Genomic DNA, 14945 nt, shown 5'->3' on the forward strand with positions numbered 1-14945 from the left:
TATGAGTTCTTTGTGTATTTGAGTATTAATCCCTTATTGGATATATCATATATCTTCTTCCATTCAGTAAGTTGCATTTTTGTTTTGTTGCTGGTTTTCTTCATAGTGCAAAAGATTTTTAGTTTGATATAGTACTAATTGTTTTTTGTTTTATGTTTTGTTTTGTTTTGTTTTTGCTTTTGTTTCTCTTGCCTGAGAAGATAGATCCAGAAAAATATTGGTAAGGCTAATGTCCAAGAGTTTATTCCCTATGTTTTTTCCTAAGAGTCTTATGCCTTCGGGTCTTTCATTGACGTCTTCAATCCATTTTGAGTTTGTTTTTGTGTGTGGTGTGAGAAAGTGGTCCAGTTCCGTTTGTCTGCATGTAGCAGTCTAGTTTTCCCAAAACCATTTATGAAGTGACTGTTTTTTCCTCATTGCATATTTTTGTTTCCTTTGTCCGTGATTAACTGACCACATAAGTGTAGGTTTATTTCTATGCTTTCTATTCTCTTCTATTGATCTCTGTGTTTATTTTTGTGCCAATACCATACCGTTTGTTGTTGTTGTTGTTGTTTTTTGCCATACTGTTTTGATTACTACAGCTTTGTAGTAGAAATCTGTGTTTGTGATACCTTCAATATGCTAATTCTTCCTGGGATGTTCTTTCTTTTATTTTTTTAAATTTATTTATTTATTTGAGAGAGAGAGAGAGAGCAAGCACACAAGCAGGGGAAGGGGCAGAGGGAGAAGCCGGTTCCCCTTTGAGCGAGGAGTCTGATGCTGGGCTCAATCCCAGGACCCTGGGATCATCACCTGAGCTGAAAGCAGAAGCTTAACCTACTGAGTCACCCAGGTGCCCCCTGGGATGTTCTTTCTACCTCACCCATGCTAATTGTAGCATATACATTTTTAAAATCCTTTTGAGTGCTTCCTTTCACTCAATTTAACTTTTTTCTCATCCTCATGCCTAAACCTCTATCAGATGAATAAGTATTCTTTCCCTAGCTTTCATAATATAATTTGTGTTAAACTTGCATATGCTATTTGCCATGTTATAATTTGTTTTAAAATGTGTAATCTGTCTTTCCAATTTGACTCATGTATATCAAGGTAAGGAAATCCATTTAACTTTCAACTTCAAGTAATCTAAAGTATAGTAGCTACTCATAAATTAACTATTTGTCTAATTAGAATAATATGTCTTTCTTGGATATACATTTGACATTTGGATAACATGGGTTTGAACTGTATGGGCCACTTGTTCACAAATTTTTTTTGCAGTACAGTACTGTATATGTATTTTCTTTCATTGTGATTTTCTTAGTAATATTTTCTTTTACCTAGTTTGTTTTGTTGTAAAACTGCTATATATAATACATATAATATTCAAAATATGTGTTAACCAAATGTGTATGTTTTTTGTAAGTTTTCCAGTCAACAGTAGATTATTAGTACTTAAGTTTTGGGGGAGTTAAAAGTTAAACATGGAATTGAACTGCATGAAGGTCAGTGTCCCATGCCCCCAAATTGCTCAAAGGTCAACTGTAGTCACAATTTCATTGTTAGATTTTTTTACATAAACTGTTATCTATGTTTTATATACTTTTTTAAACATGTGTTCCTAAAATTAACTATCTTAAATCAGCCTTGACTTAATAGGAAACAGGATTTCTTTTAATAGTATAATAGTCCCCTCATAATTTTCTTCCCTAGTGGTTAACATTTCACTTTTCAGGGGCACCTGGGTGGCTCAGTTGTTAAGCGTCTGCCTTCAGCTCAGGCCAGGATCCCAGGGTCTTGGAATGGAGCCCCACATCAGGCTCCCTGCTCAGCAGGAAGCCTGCTTCTCCCTCTCCCACTCCCCCTGCTTGTGTTCTCTCTCTCGCTGTGTCTCCCTCTGTCAAATAAATAAAATCTTAAAAAAAAACATTTCTCTTTTCATCCTATCTTTACATTTCCAAGGAAAACATGATTTATTCACTTTCTTTGATCTAAAAATATGTTATTTCAGCTAGAATTTTTGTTCTATATTTACAATTCACGTGTTTGGGAATTATTATTTTACCTTGTCTGTCAATAATATACAATTTTTACAATGAAATCCAAAAGGAGCCTGCTATGACATGTTCTAATTTTGCATCCAAGACATATTTATTGTACAATAGCATTTAGGTCATTTCCATGTCATCCAGTTCAATGCTTCCCAAACTATGTAGGACAAAATATCACTCCTTAAGAAATTCTATGATGCATTTGTAAAATACAATGAAATAAATTGCTAGAAAAAATGAAATACTGATAAACTAATTACAATTCTCATTTAGAAAAATTATTTGATTGAACAAGCACAAAATTAATCTTTCAAATTGTTAGGATAGTTTACAAATGTCCACTTCCAACTATTAGATTCAATAATGGAAATTTCAACCCACTGTTCCTGGGACAAATAACATATCAGCTTATCAGGGATCAGAAGTAGTACACAAAGAAGTTGTCATCTCAGTTTGATCATGAGGAATAGATGTGAATTAGATAGACTATTGCGACAGAACACTCCAGGCACAAGAATCAAATTTTACCCAAACTCAAAGAATGGTAATTACAATATTTTGGGGGGAGCAGGTGAGTAATATTGAATGTTAAAAATGGAGTAATAAAGGGTAAAAAATAAACCCAGGTATGTGAATCAGACTACACGAGTCAATATAGAGTTGAAGAATGAAGAGTTAGAGACAATTAAGTTTTTTAAGACTTCTGCTGCCTATAAAAGAAAGGCTTTCTAGGAAACTCAAATTTCATATTACCCATAGACTGTCATCCCCATTCTAGACTGGATTCCCCCCAAATCACTGTACCTAAATCGATCTGATTAAAGTAAACAATGAACACTATCCCACTTAATACCTGGGGTACTTATTGTATTTTTTTGTGCTTCTTAGCTGCATCTACTGATCTCCCCCTTCTCACTCAAATATTTCTTCTTAGCTTTCTGTGAGGAAGGAGTTACCATATTTCTTCTGTATCTCTGGAAACTTCTCATTTTCCTTTTCAATCCCCCCTTTATTTAAGATCTGTTCATATTGGAATTCCTCAGGCCTCTATCATTGGTTCTTTTCTTTCCTTATTCATTGTACTGTTCTTTTAAATTTTATCTTCCATACTACAATGGCTGCAAGAAACACCTATACATTTGTAATCCCTAAGTCGACATACTTAAACATGACCACTTTTCTGAGTTCTAGATCTTCATACCCAGACGCCTACAGGTTATCTCTTTTTGGATGTTTCACAAAGACCTCCAACTTAAAAAGAATAAAACTGAGTTCTTGCTTCCTACCACTTCTCTACTTGTCTGCACCAAAAACAAGAAAGGAAACAATTCCACACCTGAAACTACTATTAAACCTTATGTTAACTAACTGGAATTTAAATAAAAACTTGAAAAAGAAAACAAACACACACCAACAAAAATGAGTCAGTAAATTATACCATTCTCAGGATCTCAGTTGCTCAAATAGCAATTCAACATCATACTTTCATCCTCCCTGCCTCTTATTTTTTACAAGCAAACAAGTCCTGTTCTTTCTGTCTCCTGTGTCTGTCATCTCCTCCTATTTCTCTTCCATTGTATTCACTGTCTGAGCCACACATAAACATCATTCCTCCAAGGAGATTCTCCTGTTTCACAGATTATCTCCCTTTGTTTACCACCTCAAATTACCTTGTTTCCTCTGAGTGTGTAGATATCTTTGCAGTTAACATTACTTGTACAGTGTTTGGCTTCCACAGGAAAGAATCGAATCTATGAGAATACGAATCGCATCTGGTCGAGTTAATGCATTATCTCGAACACGTGATAAAACACTAGACAAATGTCTTAACAAATACCTATTGAATTAATAAATGGTTGATTGTGACACTATAGGACCTCAAAATATAGAGCTGGAGAACCACTGATTCTGGTAAATTTCAACTCTTCTCTTTCAAGTTGCATCCTCCAAAACTTACTCATTTATGTTAACCTTCTAAAAGAGTATCATTGCATCTCATATACTACAGGAGATAAAATGGCATCTTCTTTATAGCTTCACTATAAACAAAAACAGTTTTCTTACGTGGTGATATATTTGGAAAATGGCAAAATGTAAACATAATTTAATTGAATGCACATAATAGTTTATATTTGTTTTATAAATGTTATTCATGAATAGTTTTCTAGAGTATATTCTTTTTTCTCTCTGTATTGATGTGCAATGCTTATATATCCATTGACATCTTTCATGATATATCATAGTACAGGTACCCAATGCATATTATTTGGAGTATGATAATTAGATATAGGATGCTAGAAACTGATGTTACAAAGATGGCCCCTATGACCGTACTTCCTAATTCTAATGCTTCCTATCATTTCAGAAAGGAACCATAATGACTGACATGAAAAATGACTAAATTCTTACAGTTATAATAGACAGGTATTAATTTAATTATTTTCCTTGTCAGTGGAATAATAATATTACTGATATACTGCCACTATCTAAAATGCAGGATTCATTTACAGAAAACCAATCATGTGATGGACACATTGCTATATTTTTCATATTTACATGAATATAAAAGCCCTAGGTAATCCTGGAAGATAGATATTTACTGTGCTGTGATTTGGTATTTATTCTACTTATAAAAGCAAGAATTAGAGTAGTTAAGTAACATGTTAAGATGATAAAACATTAATAATTTGCCCAGCTCAAATGCAGACACAAATGTCTGACTTCTGTGCATAAACCACTGCACCACGTTGCCTCTCATGGCACTATGTATTTGTTAAGTATAGTAGGTTCACTTTTTCTGAGAGAACTCTAAGTCAGGGCAGATAATACTAAAATATACTAAGATCAAAGTACACTGATTCTTTTGAAATTAGAATTTCAAGCCGTATTACGGAATTTCCTAGCATATCCAAAAAGAGGAGTGGGCATTGAGGCTCCTCTGGGCTCATAGAAAATGATTATGTTAGTTACCTCTTTGGGGAGGAATTGTTCATCTCAACTCCTTAGTTTTTAATGATATAAACATTTTGAGCATATCTGCTGCTTAATTTATTATTAAAGATACTTCAAAGATATTTCAAAGTTTGAATATTAATTAATGCTATTTTATGTCTGTACATAAAAAATAGAAACAAAGCTTTGGAAACATCTTTCATATCAAATGGAAGGGATATAGACATTCTTCAAAAATAGCACCTCTGGGGCGCCTGGGTGGCTCAGTCGTTAAGCGTCTGCCTTCGGCTCATGTCAGGATCCCAGGGTCCTGGGATCGAGGCCCACATTGGGCTCTCTGCTCAGCGGGAAGCCTGCTTCTCCCTCTCCCACTCCCCCTGCTTGTGTTCCTTCTCTCGCTGTGTCTTTCTCTGTCAAATTAAAAAAAAAAAAAAGCACCTCTAACAAAACAGATGAACATAGGGGAAAGTAAAAACAAAAAGAGGGAGGCAAATCATAAATGAGACTCTTAACTATAGAGAACAAACTGAGGGTTGCTGGAGGGGAGGTTGTGGAGGATGGGTTAAATGGGTGATGGGTATTTAGGAGGGCACTTTGATGAGCACTGGGTGTTATATGTAAGTGCTGAGTCACAAATTCTACTCCTGAAACAAATATTACACTATATGTTAACTAAATAAATTTAAATAAAAACTTGAAACATTAAAAAAAAGAAGATGGTGAATGAAAGATACAAAAAAAAAAAAAAAATAGCATCTCTGTCCTGAAACACATTGTCTGTATCAGAAGTCAGATTCAGATGTTCTGTCCCAATCATGAAATTAAAGAGACCATGAGATTTTGGGCTAGTGAAAATCATTGGTATCTGTCAAGTGGTAGTGTATAGTAGTTAAGAGCAAAGCCCAGAACATATATTGGCCAGTGCAAAACTCGGTTCTAATTCACACTAATTTCTTCAAGTCTCTATGTCACTGTTCTTCCTTTATAAATGGATGAATAGTAATACTTAAATCCTTTTTACAGTAAATGATAATAAAGGGCATAGATATTGGATTATGTCCAAAGACAAAGTAAAAACAGATTGATATTACGATTCTGTTCTATGTGAATTCAAAGTTCATAAGCTTCAAGTATATCATGCTCTCAATAAGAAATAGGAAGAAGGGCATTGAGGTGGAAGGAAGAAAAAAGGGGAGAAAGAGGTGAATGGTAGAGAAGGAAAAGAGGAAGAAGAAAAAAGAAGAGATGGAGGAGGAGGAAGGAGAGGAATGAAAGAAAAATAAGATATTGTCATTTGTATACACATGAAATTCTAAAAACTGCCATGAGGATATTTTAAGACAGATGTCATTCTTATTTTACAAATGAACAAATTGAGGCACATATATGCTTAATTGCATGCTGCCCAAGGTAAAATAATAAGTGACATTATTAGAAATTAAGAATTCTCAAAATTTCTAACTAAAGTATTAAAAATGCAATTTTTATTCAGTCTGACTACTCTATAATTCTCTCTAGTATTTTCTGGTAAAAACTGATATTTTTACCATTAGAAGGATTGGAAAATTACTGGGTGTTTTATTTTATTTGTAAGTGTCTTTCTTTAACATTAAATGTTTTTATTAGCTTCAGGTGGACAATATAGTAATTCAACAATTCCATATATCACCCAGTGCTCATCACAATAAGTGCACTCCTATAAGTAGTCTTTAAAATGCTTCTTAAAGTTTTGACATAGAGCAAATAAAATAATAGGAGAAAGAGGGCTCTTGAGGTCAAGTTCCTTGGAGAACAGTTTAAAAAAAAATGGGAGGATATTGGAAACATTTATCAATCCTAGCTTTTAGAGTTCTTGCTGTGCTCTTGAATCATCAATATATCACTAGATAAGCTTCTGACATTTTACAAAATAGAAGTGAGACAGGGATAGTGAGTGACTGAAAATAACTCACTGTTAAAGTTTAAAAAATTATTTTTCATATATTTTATGCTCCAATAAAACAAGAATGATATTTACATTTTAAGTCAGCTCTCCATCTAACCATCCTTGATTAGTCATATTATTTTAATCATGAGATATAATTAAATTAGTTGAATAACTATCCCCATCTTCATTGTCTGCCTTGTGAAAAATTTATTAGCTTTTTTTTTTTTAATTTTATTTATTTGACGGGGAGAGACACAGCGAGGGGGGGAACACAGGCAGGGGGAGAGGGAGAGGGAGGGGGGGAGGCAGGCCTCCCGCCGAGCGGGGAGCCCGATGCAGGGCTCGATCCCAGGACCCTGGGATCATTACCTGAGCCGAAGACAGCCGCTTAGCGACTGAGCCACCCAGGCGCCCCCTTATTAGCTTTTTAAAATCAGAACCTGACTGTCAGTAAATTATACCCGAATACAAAGTTAAATACTATACATCTTTTTTGGGAGCAAACCAGGAAGAATTTTTCGGCATTTAGTGAAATGGTTTAATCAAATGTCTTTTTCTGTGAATATATTTTTTCAATAATAATTTTTTTAAAGATTTTTATTTATTTTTTTGAGAGCGAGACAATGAGAGACAGAGAGCACGAGAGGGGGAGGGTCAGAGGGAGAAGCAGACTTCCTGCTGAGCAGGTAGCCCGATGCGGGACTCGATCCCGGGACTCCAGGACCATGACCTGAGTCGAAGGCAGTCGCCCAACCGACTGAGCCACGCAGGCACCCGATAACTTGACTTCGAGAATAGTAAAAAGTACTTTCGAATATCCTGCTCCTTCATCCCAAAACTATCACTGCTAAACATGAGTGCATTGTCATATTTACACATTTCTTGAACAGGCATCATTTATTCAATACATGTTGGTTAAACACCTTTGTTGTATGTGTTTGTTAAATATTTTCCTTTTGCCAACCACTGTTCTGAATGTTGGAAAAACAGGAATGGAAAAAAAAAAAAACAGATCCCAGATTTTGTGAAGTTGGCATACCAGGAGTATGCCAAATAATAAACAAAATGAAAAGGAAAAATAAACACTATGTTAGATGGTATTAAGTAGTAGTAAAGAAATAGAACAGGAAAAGGTAATAGAGAATATTGGCATATTTTACAATTAAAAAAAAAAAGTAGTTAGCAAAAGCCCCCAAAGAAAAAGTGACAATTAAGTAGACCTAAATAAGACACTGACTAATTTTATGTAGGAAATGATATTACCTGACATGGTCTAACAGGCTAGTCCTGGTTGCTATGTAAGGAATATACTGAAGATGCTAAGAACAGAAGTAGAGGAAAGATTTAAGAGTGCTAACAGTAGAGGAGGTGAAAATTTGTCAGTTTGGATATATTTGATAGTATCATTGAAAAGATGGATTAGATGTGGGGTGTGAGATTAAGATACGAGTTATGATGTCTCTAAGTGTTTGGCTTGAGGTATTTGAAGGATGTAGTTGCCACTTATTGACTTGGGAAACTGTGATAAAATCTGGGGGTGAGACCAAGTGCTCAGTTTTAGATATACTACGTTTGAGATGCCTAGTAAACATCCATATAGATGGATCGGTAGTACACAAATAGAAACATGGATAGATGCATAGGTAAATACATACACAGATACATACATAGATGTATACATACATATATAAATGAATTTTCAGTTCAGGAGAAAAGGAGAAGCTATAAGTCATCAATAGATAATATTCAAAGCTATGGGACACAATGAGTAAATATGGGGAGAAGTTCTGATGACCGAGTTAATGACAATCCATACCTACTTAAATCAGATGATGAAGCAGCAGCAAGAGAAAAGGGAGAAGCAATGGAGTAAGTTTTTAAAATATGTGTCTATTATCCTGAAACACACATCGTGAAAGTTTTTTAAGAAGGAGGAGATGCTTATCCAGCAAATGTTGCTGTACACTAAAATGAAGTGTGAGGGTTGACCTTTGGATTTAGCGAAGAATTAACCACTGCCCCACTGGTGATCTTGGCAAGTTCAAACTCTGACAAGTTAAGGAGGTAAATGCTTGAATGGAGTAGGTTTAGAATAGAATGAGAAGAGGAAATGTGGACAGACAATATGAACAGGATGAAAGTAATCAGAGAAATGGGGCAGAAGCTGGAAAAGACAGTGAAGGCAAGAGGTTTTGGTTTGTTTATTTAGAGTGTGTGTGTGTGTGTGTGTGTGTGTGTGTGTGTGTGTGTGTGACATTAAGTAAAAGAACATGATTCAGTACATCTTCTTTAACCCCAGGAATTCTCTCAATGCTTTGTTTCATGAATATCTTTAGTAGATACCTTGTCCATTTTGAAATTTAAATTATAGTATCTAGATAACAAACTAAATTTCTACTAGAGGTCAGCATGTATTACTAAAATACATACATTCCAGGGAATGTATTCCGGTGACATAAATTAGGGGTACTACCTTGTTCAATTCTTGGTAGTCTTTGGTCATCCACCATGAATCATGTAGCTTTTTTACTGGCCACACCAGGCCATGGAAAACACTGTAGGTGAGGCATGCAATATCCACTTGGTACAATTTTTGGATATTTTTTCCTATTTCCTTATGCTCTCCAGTCAATTCATATTGTTTGAAAGTTACCACTCTTCGGGGTGCCTGCGTGGCTCATCGTTAAGTGTCTGCCTTCGGCTTGGGTCATGATCCCAGGGTCTTGGGATCGAGCCCTGCATCGGGTTCCCTGCTCAGCAGGAAGTCTGCTTCTCACTCTCCCACTCCCCCTGCTTGTGTTCCCTCTCTCACTGTGTCTCCCTCTGTCAAATAAATAAATAAAATCTTAAAAAAAGCAAATCATAAATATTAAAAATTAAATAAAATACATATGTTCTACCCAAGGCATTTGAATATTTGAATATGTATATCTAACCTAAACATTATAACAATTCATGTCAATGGACAATTATCAAGAAGTCAAATTTAAACTCTGTGCCAGGATCACAAAGCTCATCACTTATTTTTTCTTGAATATTTATGCACATTAATTTGATCTCTCCAAATGATTATTAAAACTAAGAAAAATATAACTTATCCCTATTGTGTTCAAGGGACCATGCTAAGGATGTTACATATATTATTCCTACTTTTCAGTCTAGGCTTACAAAATAGATTTTATTAACCTATTTTCTAAATAAGGTGGTGGTGATCAGCAATCCAGCAAGTTGCCTGAGCCTTGATAAATATGATTGATGAAGCAGGGATTCAGTCCAGATATACTTAGTTCCAAAGTACACGACCTTTAACTTTTACTACTTTATAAGACAGTACTTACTGAAAGACAGGGACTCAGTCATAAGCAACACTTATTTAGTATACTGAGTAAAGCTAAGTACAATGAAAGGCACTTAACATGACCTTACTGCTTATATAGCTGTTACTTTGTCTAAGAAAAACAGTATCTTGAACAACAAACAAAATCAATCTTTCTCATGTTTACAGATTTGAACTTTTAAGAGTCATGAAGCAAAAAAATGTACATTAATCCAGATTTTTTTCTTTTAAATGTCTTGCATTATCGAGACAATTTATCAAATTACAAAATGAAAACGAGACAAAACAAAATCCAGTTCTCCTGACAAGTCGAACACTTCTATGTTGTAAGTTGCACATCATACAGTGTCATTGCACAATAGAGGCTGGTGTGGAACCCAGAAGTAATCCCCTCATTGGCCTGCTGAGTTTCCCCAAAGGTTTGCCACTGAAGTTGCGATTACCAGGACTATTCAAATGCAAGCAATATTTCTGAACCAATATTCTTAAGCCAAATCCTTATCTCTGAAGAATGCTGGCTTTCTGCATGCTTAATTTTTTGTGTGTGTGCAATTTAAGTAATAACTGAAAATGTAAGCCTCCATGTCTTACCTTTAAATACGATCTCAATATCAAAATTTAAATGTATGGGAAAAAATAATTCGCAGCCCATTAGCAGGTTCTCACTTTAAGGTGGATTCTGCATCAAGGTTTAGACACATATCAGAAAGGACACAAAACCAGTCTCATTTTAGAATCTTGGTTTTTGGGAATCCTTGACGAGTTTAATATCCATCCCATTCATTATCTTATTTCTTTTCATTTAGTTGTAATTTTCTTATAAGTTTTAAATTTTCAAAAGTGACATGATGCAAACAGCAACTTCTGGATGATTTTTTGTTTTATCTTATTCCTGTATGATATAAAAAAATCCAAAAACTTTATTGGGATACTAAAATAGAAGGAAATTAGAACATGCATGAAATTCATAAGCTAAAATTCTGTTATTAATAATATATATTCATCATTTATATATGATTCTAGTATAGAAAAAATGTGATTTGGAATTGCATAGACATAGTTTTGAATCTCTTGCATTCCACTTACGACCTGTATGAACTTGTAAAAGTTCTCTGTCTTTTATTTCCATCTGTAAATAAAAGTTAGTGTCACCCAACTAATAGGTTGGTCATAGTGTTATAATTACTAAGTAAGAAAGTACATATGATCTTCAGCAATTAAAAGCAGTAAACAGTTTTGTCTCTTTCCCCGTTACCCAAAATCATAGGTATATTTAAATGAAATCAGTGATTGAATTTTATTTTTAGAACAATAGCAAAAAACTTATTTAACGTGTCTTTATAGCAAAATAAATGAAGATATATTATTTTTAAAAATATCGATCTTTCACAAATTCAATTACTAGTGACTTTTCAAACTTATGAAAAACTAAGAATGTTTTAAATATTAAATACACATATGTATATCCATGATGTACACATATATTTATGTGTTAATTTCCTAACCTAGGAAGTATGCATTTTATCTTTCCTGAGTGAAACATCTGTGATATGAATATAAAAATGTAACATATTCAGCAAGACTGATTTTTAGTCACTTAAACACGGTAATTTTGAAATAAGTAAACTTTTCATAAAAAGTGAGATGTTCATTTTTCAAGACAATTAACTCTAAATATTTTTAAATGACTAGACTTTATCATATATGCTAAACATTTTTTAGTAAATTTAGCACATTTTGCTTGCTATTTTCTATGAACACTAATAGAACTCTATGATAATTTGAATATGTAATGAAGTACATGGAGAGAAAAACCTAGAGAAATTTTGTTACATAGGCTGAGAAGTTGAGCACCGGTAATTTTACCTCTGGACATTGGTCAACGTTAACAAAAAAAAGCAGAACCTAATAATTATTAGCTACCATTTAAACTGACTATGAAAGACACAATACATATCTTCCACTGAAACAATATATGAAGTATCTATCTTACTATTCATAAAACTAACATTAAAAGCCAAGAATATATTTTGATACAACCTTGTAAGCATTAAATCGAGTGATCAATAATCTTCCGGGCAGGTAAAAGAAATTTAACGAATGAATATAACTTACCTTATCCACAATACATATCTGCTTTCTTGTTTGAGCATCGAGTATTTCAATCTCAAAGTGCGCAGTTTTTGAATGTTTAACTACTGGAGCTGATTTTAGAGGGCCTGCTGAGAGCACAAGTTGCGACAAACAATGAAAGTTTCTCAAGTCATTCTTCAGCATGGACCGTGTAACTCCTCGGGAAAATATTTCTCTCTTGCGTTCCGAAGCAAGGGACTTGCGCCTTTTGAACATTGTGTGAACTAGCAGGAGAATCTGTCATGTCAACAGAAGACACTTGCAAGTATGTTGCCTTGCACCAGTTTAAATACTGCTGGTGAACCCGGAAAAGGTCAAGTGCCATGCCTTTCCAAGAGTTGTTTTATTTAGCAGGCTTGAAAACAATGACTGATCTATTTCTATATATAACACGCTATTGTAAATTGCGGCAGTGTAGAGGATTACTTTACCAGCATCCCAATTATTTCTTGCTTTCCCCTTTTATCTCTGCTTCTTAATATGGTCACTAATATCTGAAATTCCAAAGCACGGAAAGAGTAGAAAGAGTTTTTATTATCTTTAAATTCTGTATGCACGAATCTTCAAGTACATATGTTATTATTCACACATTCACATTTAGATGTATTTAAAATTAGCATAGAGCTATCTTATAGATAAATTTAAAAACACCTGGTGCATTATTACATAACAAAAACTTTTATAAATCCTGCCTAAGATAAAGATTTGTGGCATGTTTTAAATACATAAATGAATAATGTTTTTTATTTTATTTTAAATAAATTTATTTAAATAAATTATTTTTATTTTATTTAATTTAAATAAATTATTTTTATTTTAAATAAATAAATGTAAATGTATAAAAATATATATTTAATATATAAATATAAAACATGCTACATATAATATAATGTAATATAAATAATATGTATTATATATACAAATGTGTATATATATGATACAAATGAATGAATTCTTCACTTTGTACAGGGAATAGAAAGATGGCAAGTCATCCACGAGATTGGAATATGTAGAAAGCCATTTTATAATTTAAGGAAAAAGAAGTAAATTTCATTTTAACATTTCTACACATTATATTTATTGGGAAATCTTTGAATTTATATACGAAATTAGAACTAACCACCACATTTACCACAACACTAAACTATGGCAAATTGAAATAATCGCAAAATTAACAATGAAAAATGTTAACCTGTAAAAAAGACTCCAAGTACTCAGTTACGGGTATATCTGGTAAAGAAACAACTGAGGGATGCCTGCGTGGCTCAATCAGTTAAGCGGTGGCCTTTGGCTCAGGGGTTGGAGGGCCACATTGGGCTCTTTGCTCACCAGGGAGCCTGCTTCTTCCTTGTCCTGCTGCACCCCCTGCTTGTGCTCTCTCTCTCTCTTTCAAATAAATAAATAAAATCTTAAAAAGAAAAAACAAAAGAAACAACTGAAAACTATCCAAAACATATTGTCATTGATTCAAAGGGATATTACAGGAAAGTATTCTGAGATGTCATTTTTAATGATGACATGAAAAGCAAAATGGTTAAAATTATATAGGGGTGTGGGGCACCTGGGTGGCTCAGTCCTTTAAGCAACTGAGTTGAGTTCAGCTCAGGTCTTGATCTCAGGGTGGTGAGTTCAAACCCCATATTGTGGAGCCCACTTAAAACAATAATGATAATTACAGAGGGGTGAATCTCTAAATCTATATGAGGCTAAAATTTACTTTTATAATTATAAAAATAATGTATTGATTTTTAATTTTGACCAAACATTATGCACTAGAGATCCATTTACATTGTTCAGTTATGATTTCATCCTCTAGACAACCATTGTACTCAATATTTAATCTTTTGAAAACATACAAGACAGGAATATATATGCCTATGTATGTGTGCATTTGTCTGTGCATGTATTTACACACACACACACACACGTGTTGTGTAATTTCATCACCCCAGTTGTACAGGACTCCAAACTCACTAAATGAATCATCCTTAACATCTCCCTCTCTCTGACACCTCAGTTCCCATCCCTCAGAAATCCAGAACACGGTCTTCTCACCACCCCATGCAACCTTCAAAACATCAATCTCATCTGTATTGCTTTTCCAAACTAGTCCCCTGTGTCAATACTGGTCAATCTAGTATCATTTTAATACAGCAGCTAGAGTGATCAGGGTCCTTGCTAAAGCAGATAATGCAATAATCTGCTCAGCACACAGCAGACGCTTCCTATTTTATGGAATAAAAAAGCTAAAGTTCTCTGCAAAGGTCTATAGGGTCTAAATCATCAGCACTTTGTGATATCACTGATCTCAACCCTTAATCTACAGTGCCTACAACCATGTCTGGTACAAAGTAGGTGCCCAAAAAACATATATATTAAATAAATAAATAAATAATCAGTAAATGTATCTTGGAGGTGTAGGCAGAATGGTGTGATGCTAATAGAATGCTCAGGTAAACTATTGTCTTTTATTAAAATGACATAAACTCAACCTGTATGTCTCTTCAAATACAGTTTCTGTTTAAAAAAAAAAAAACAGTCTAAAGGACATAGGAGCCAAATT

At 34.0% G+C, this 14945-nt stretch overlaps 1 protein-coding gene across 2 annotated transcripts in view; it reads right to left on the bottom strand.

Annotated features, from left to right (window-relative positions):
* The window catches only part of TECRL (trans-2,3-enoyl-CoA reductase like), a 111381-nt gene extending 98750 nt beyond the window's left edge, over positions 1-12631 (bottom strand). For both annotated transcript variants that reach the window (XM_027597500.2, XM_027597499.2), the window contains exon 1: positions 12365-12631. In XM_027597500.2, the coding sequence (XP_027453301.1) occupies positions 12365-12598 (234 nt within the window). In that variant the 5' untranslated portion in view covers positions 12599-12631. The remainder of the gene's footprint in view (positions 1-12364) is intronic.
* Between the last annotated feature and the right edge of the window lie 2314 nt (positions 12632-14945).

Source organism: Zalophus californianus, chromosome 2 (assembly GCF_009762305.2).
Source record: "Zalophus californianus isolate mZalCal1 chromosome 2, mZalCal1.pri.v2, whole genome shotgun sequence".
Classification (NCBI taxonomy): domain Eukaryota; kingdom Metazoa; phylum Chordata; class Mammalia; order Carnivora; family Otariidae; genus Zalophus; species Zalophus californianus.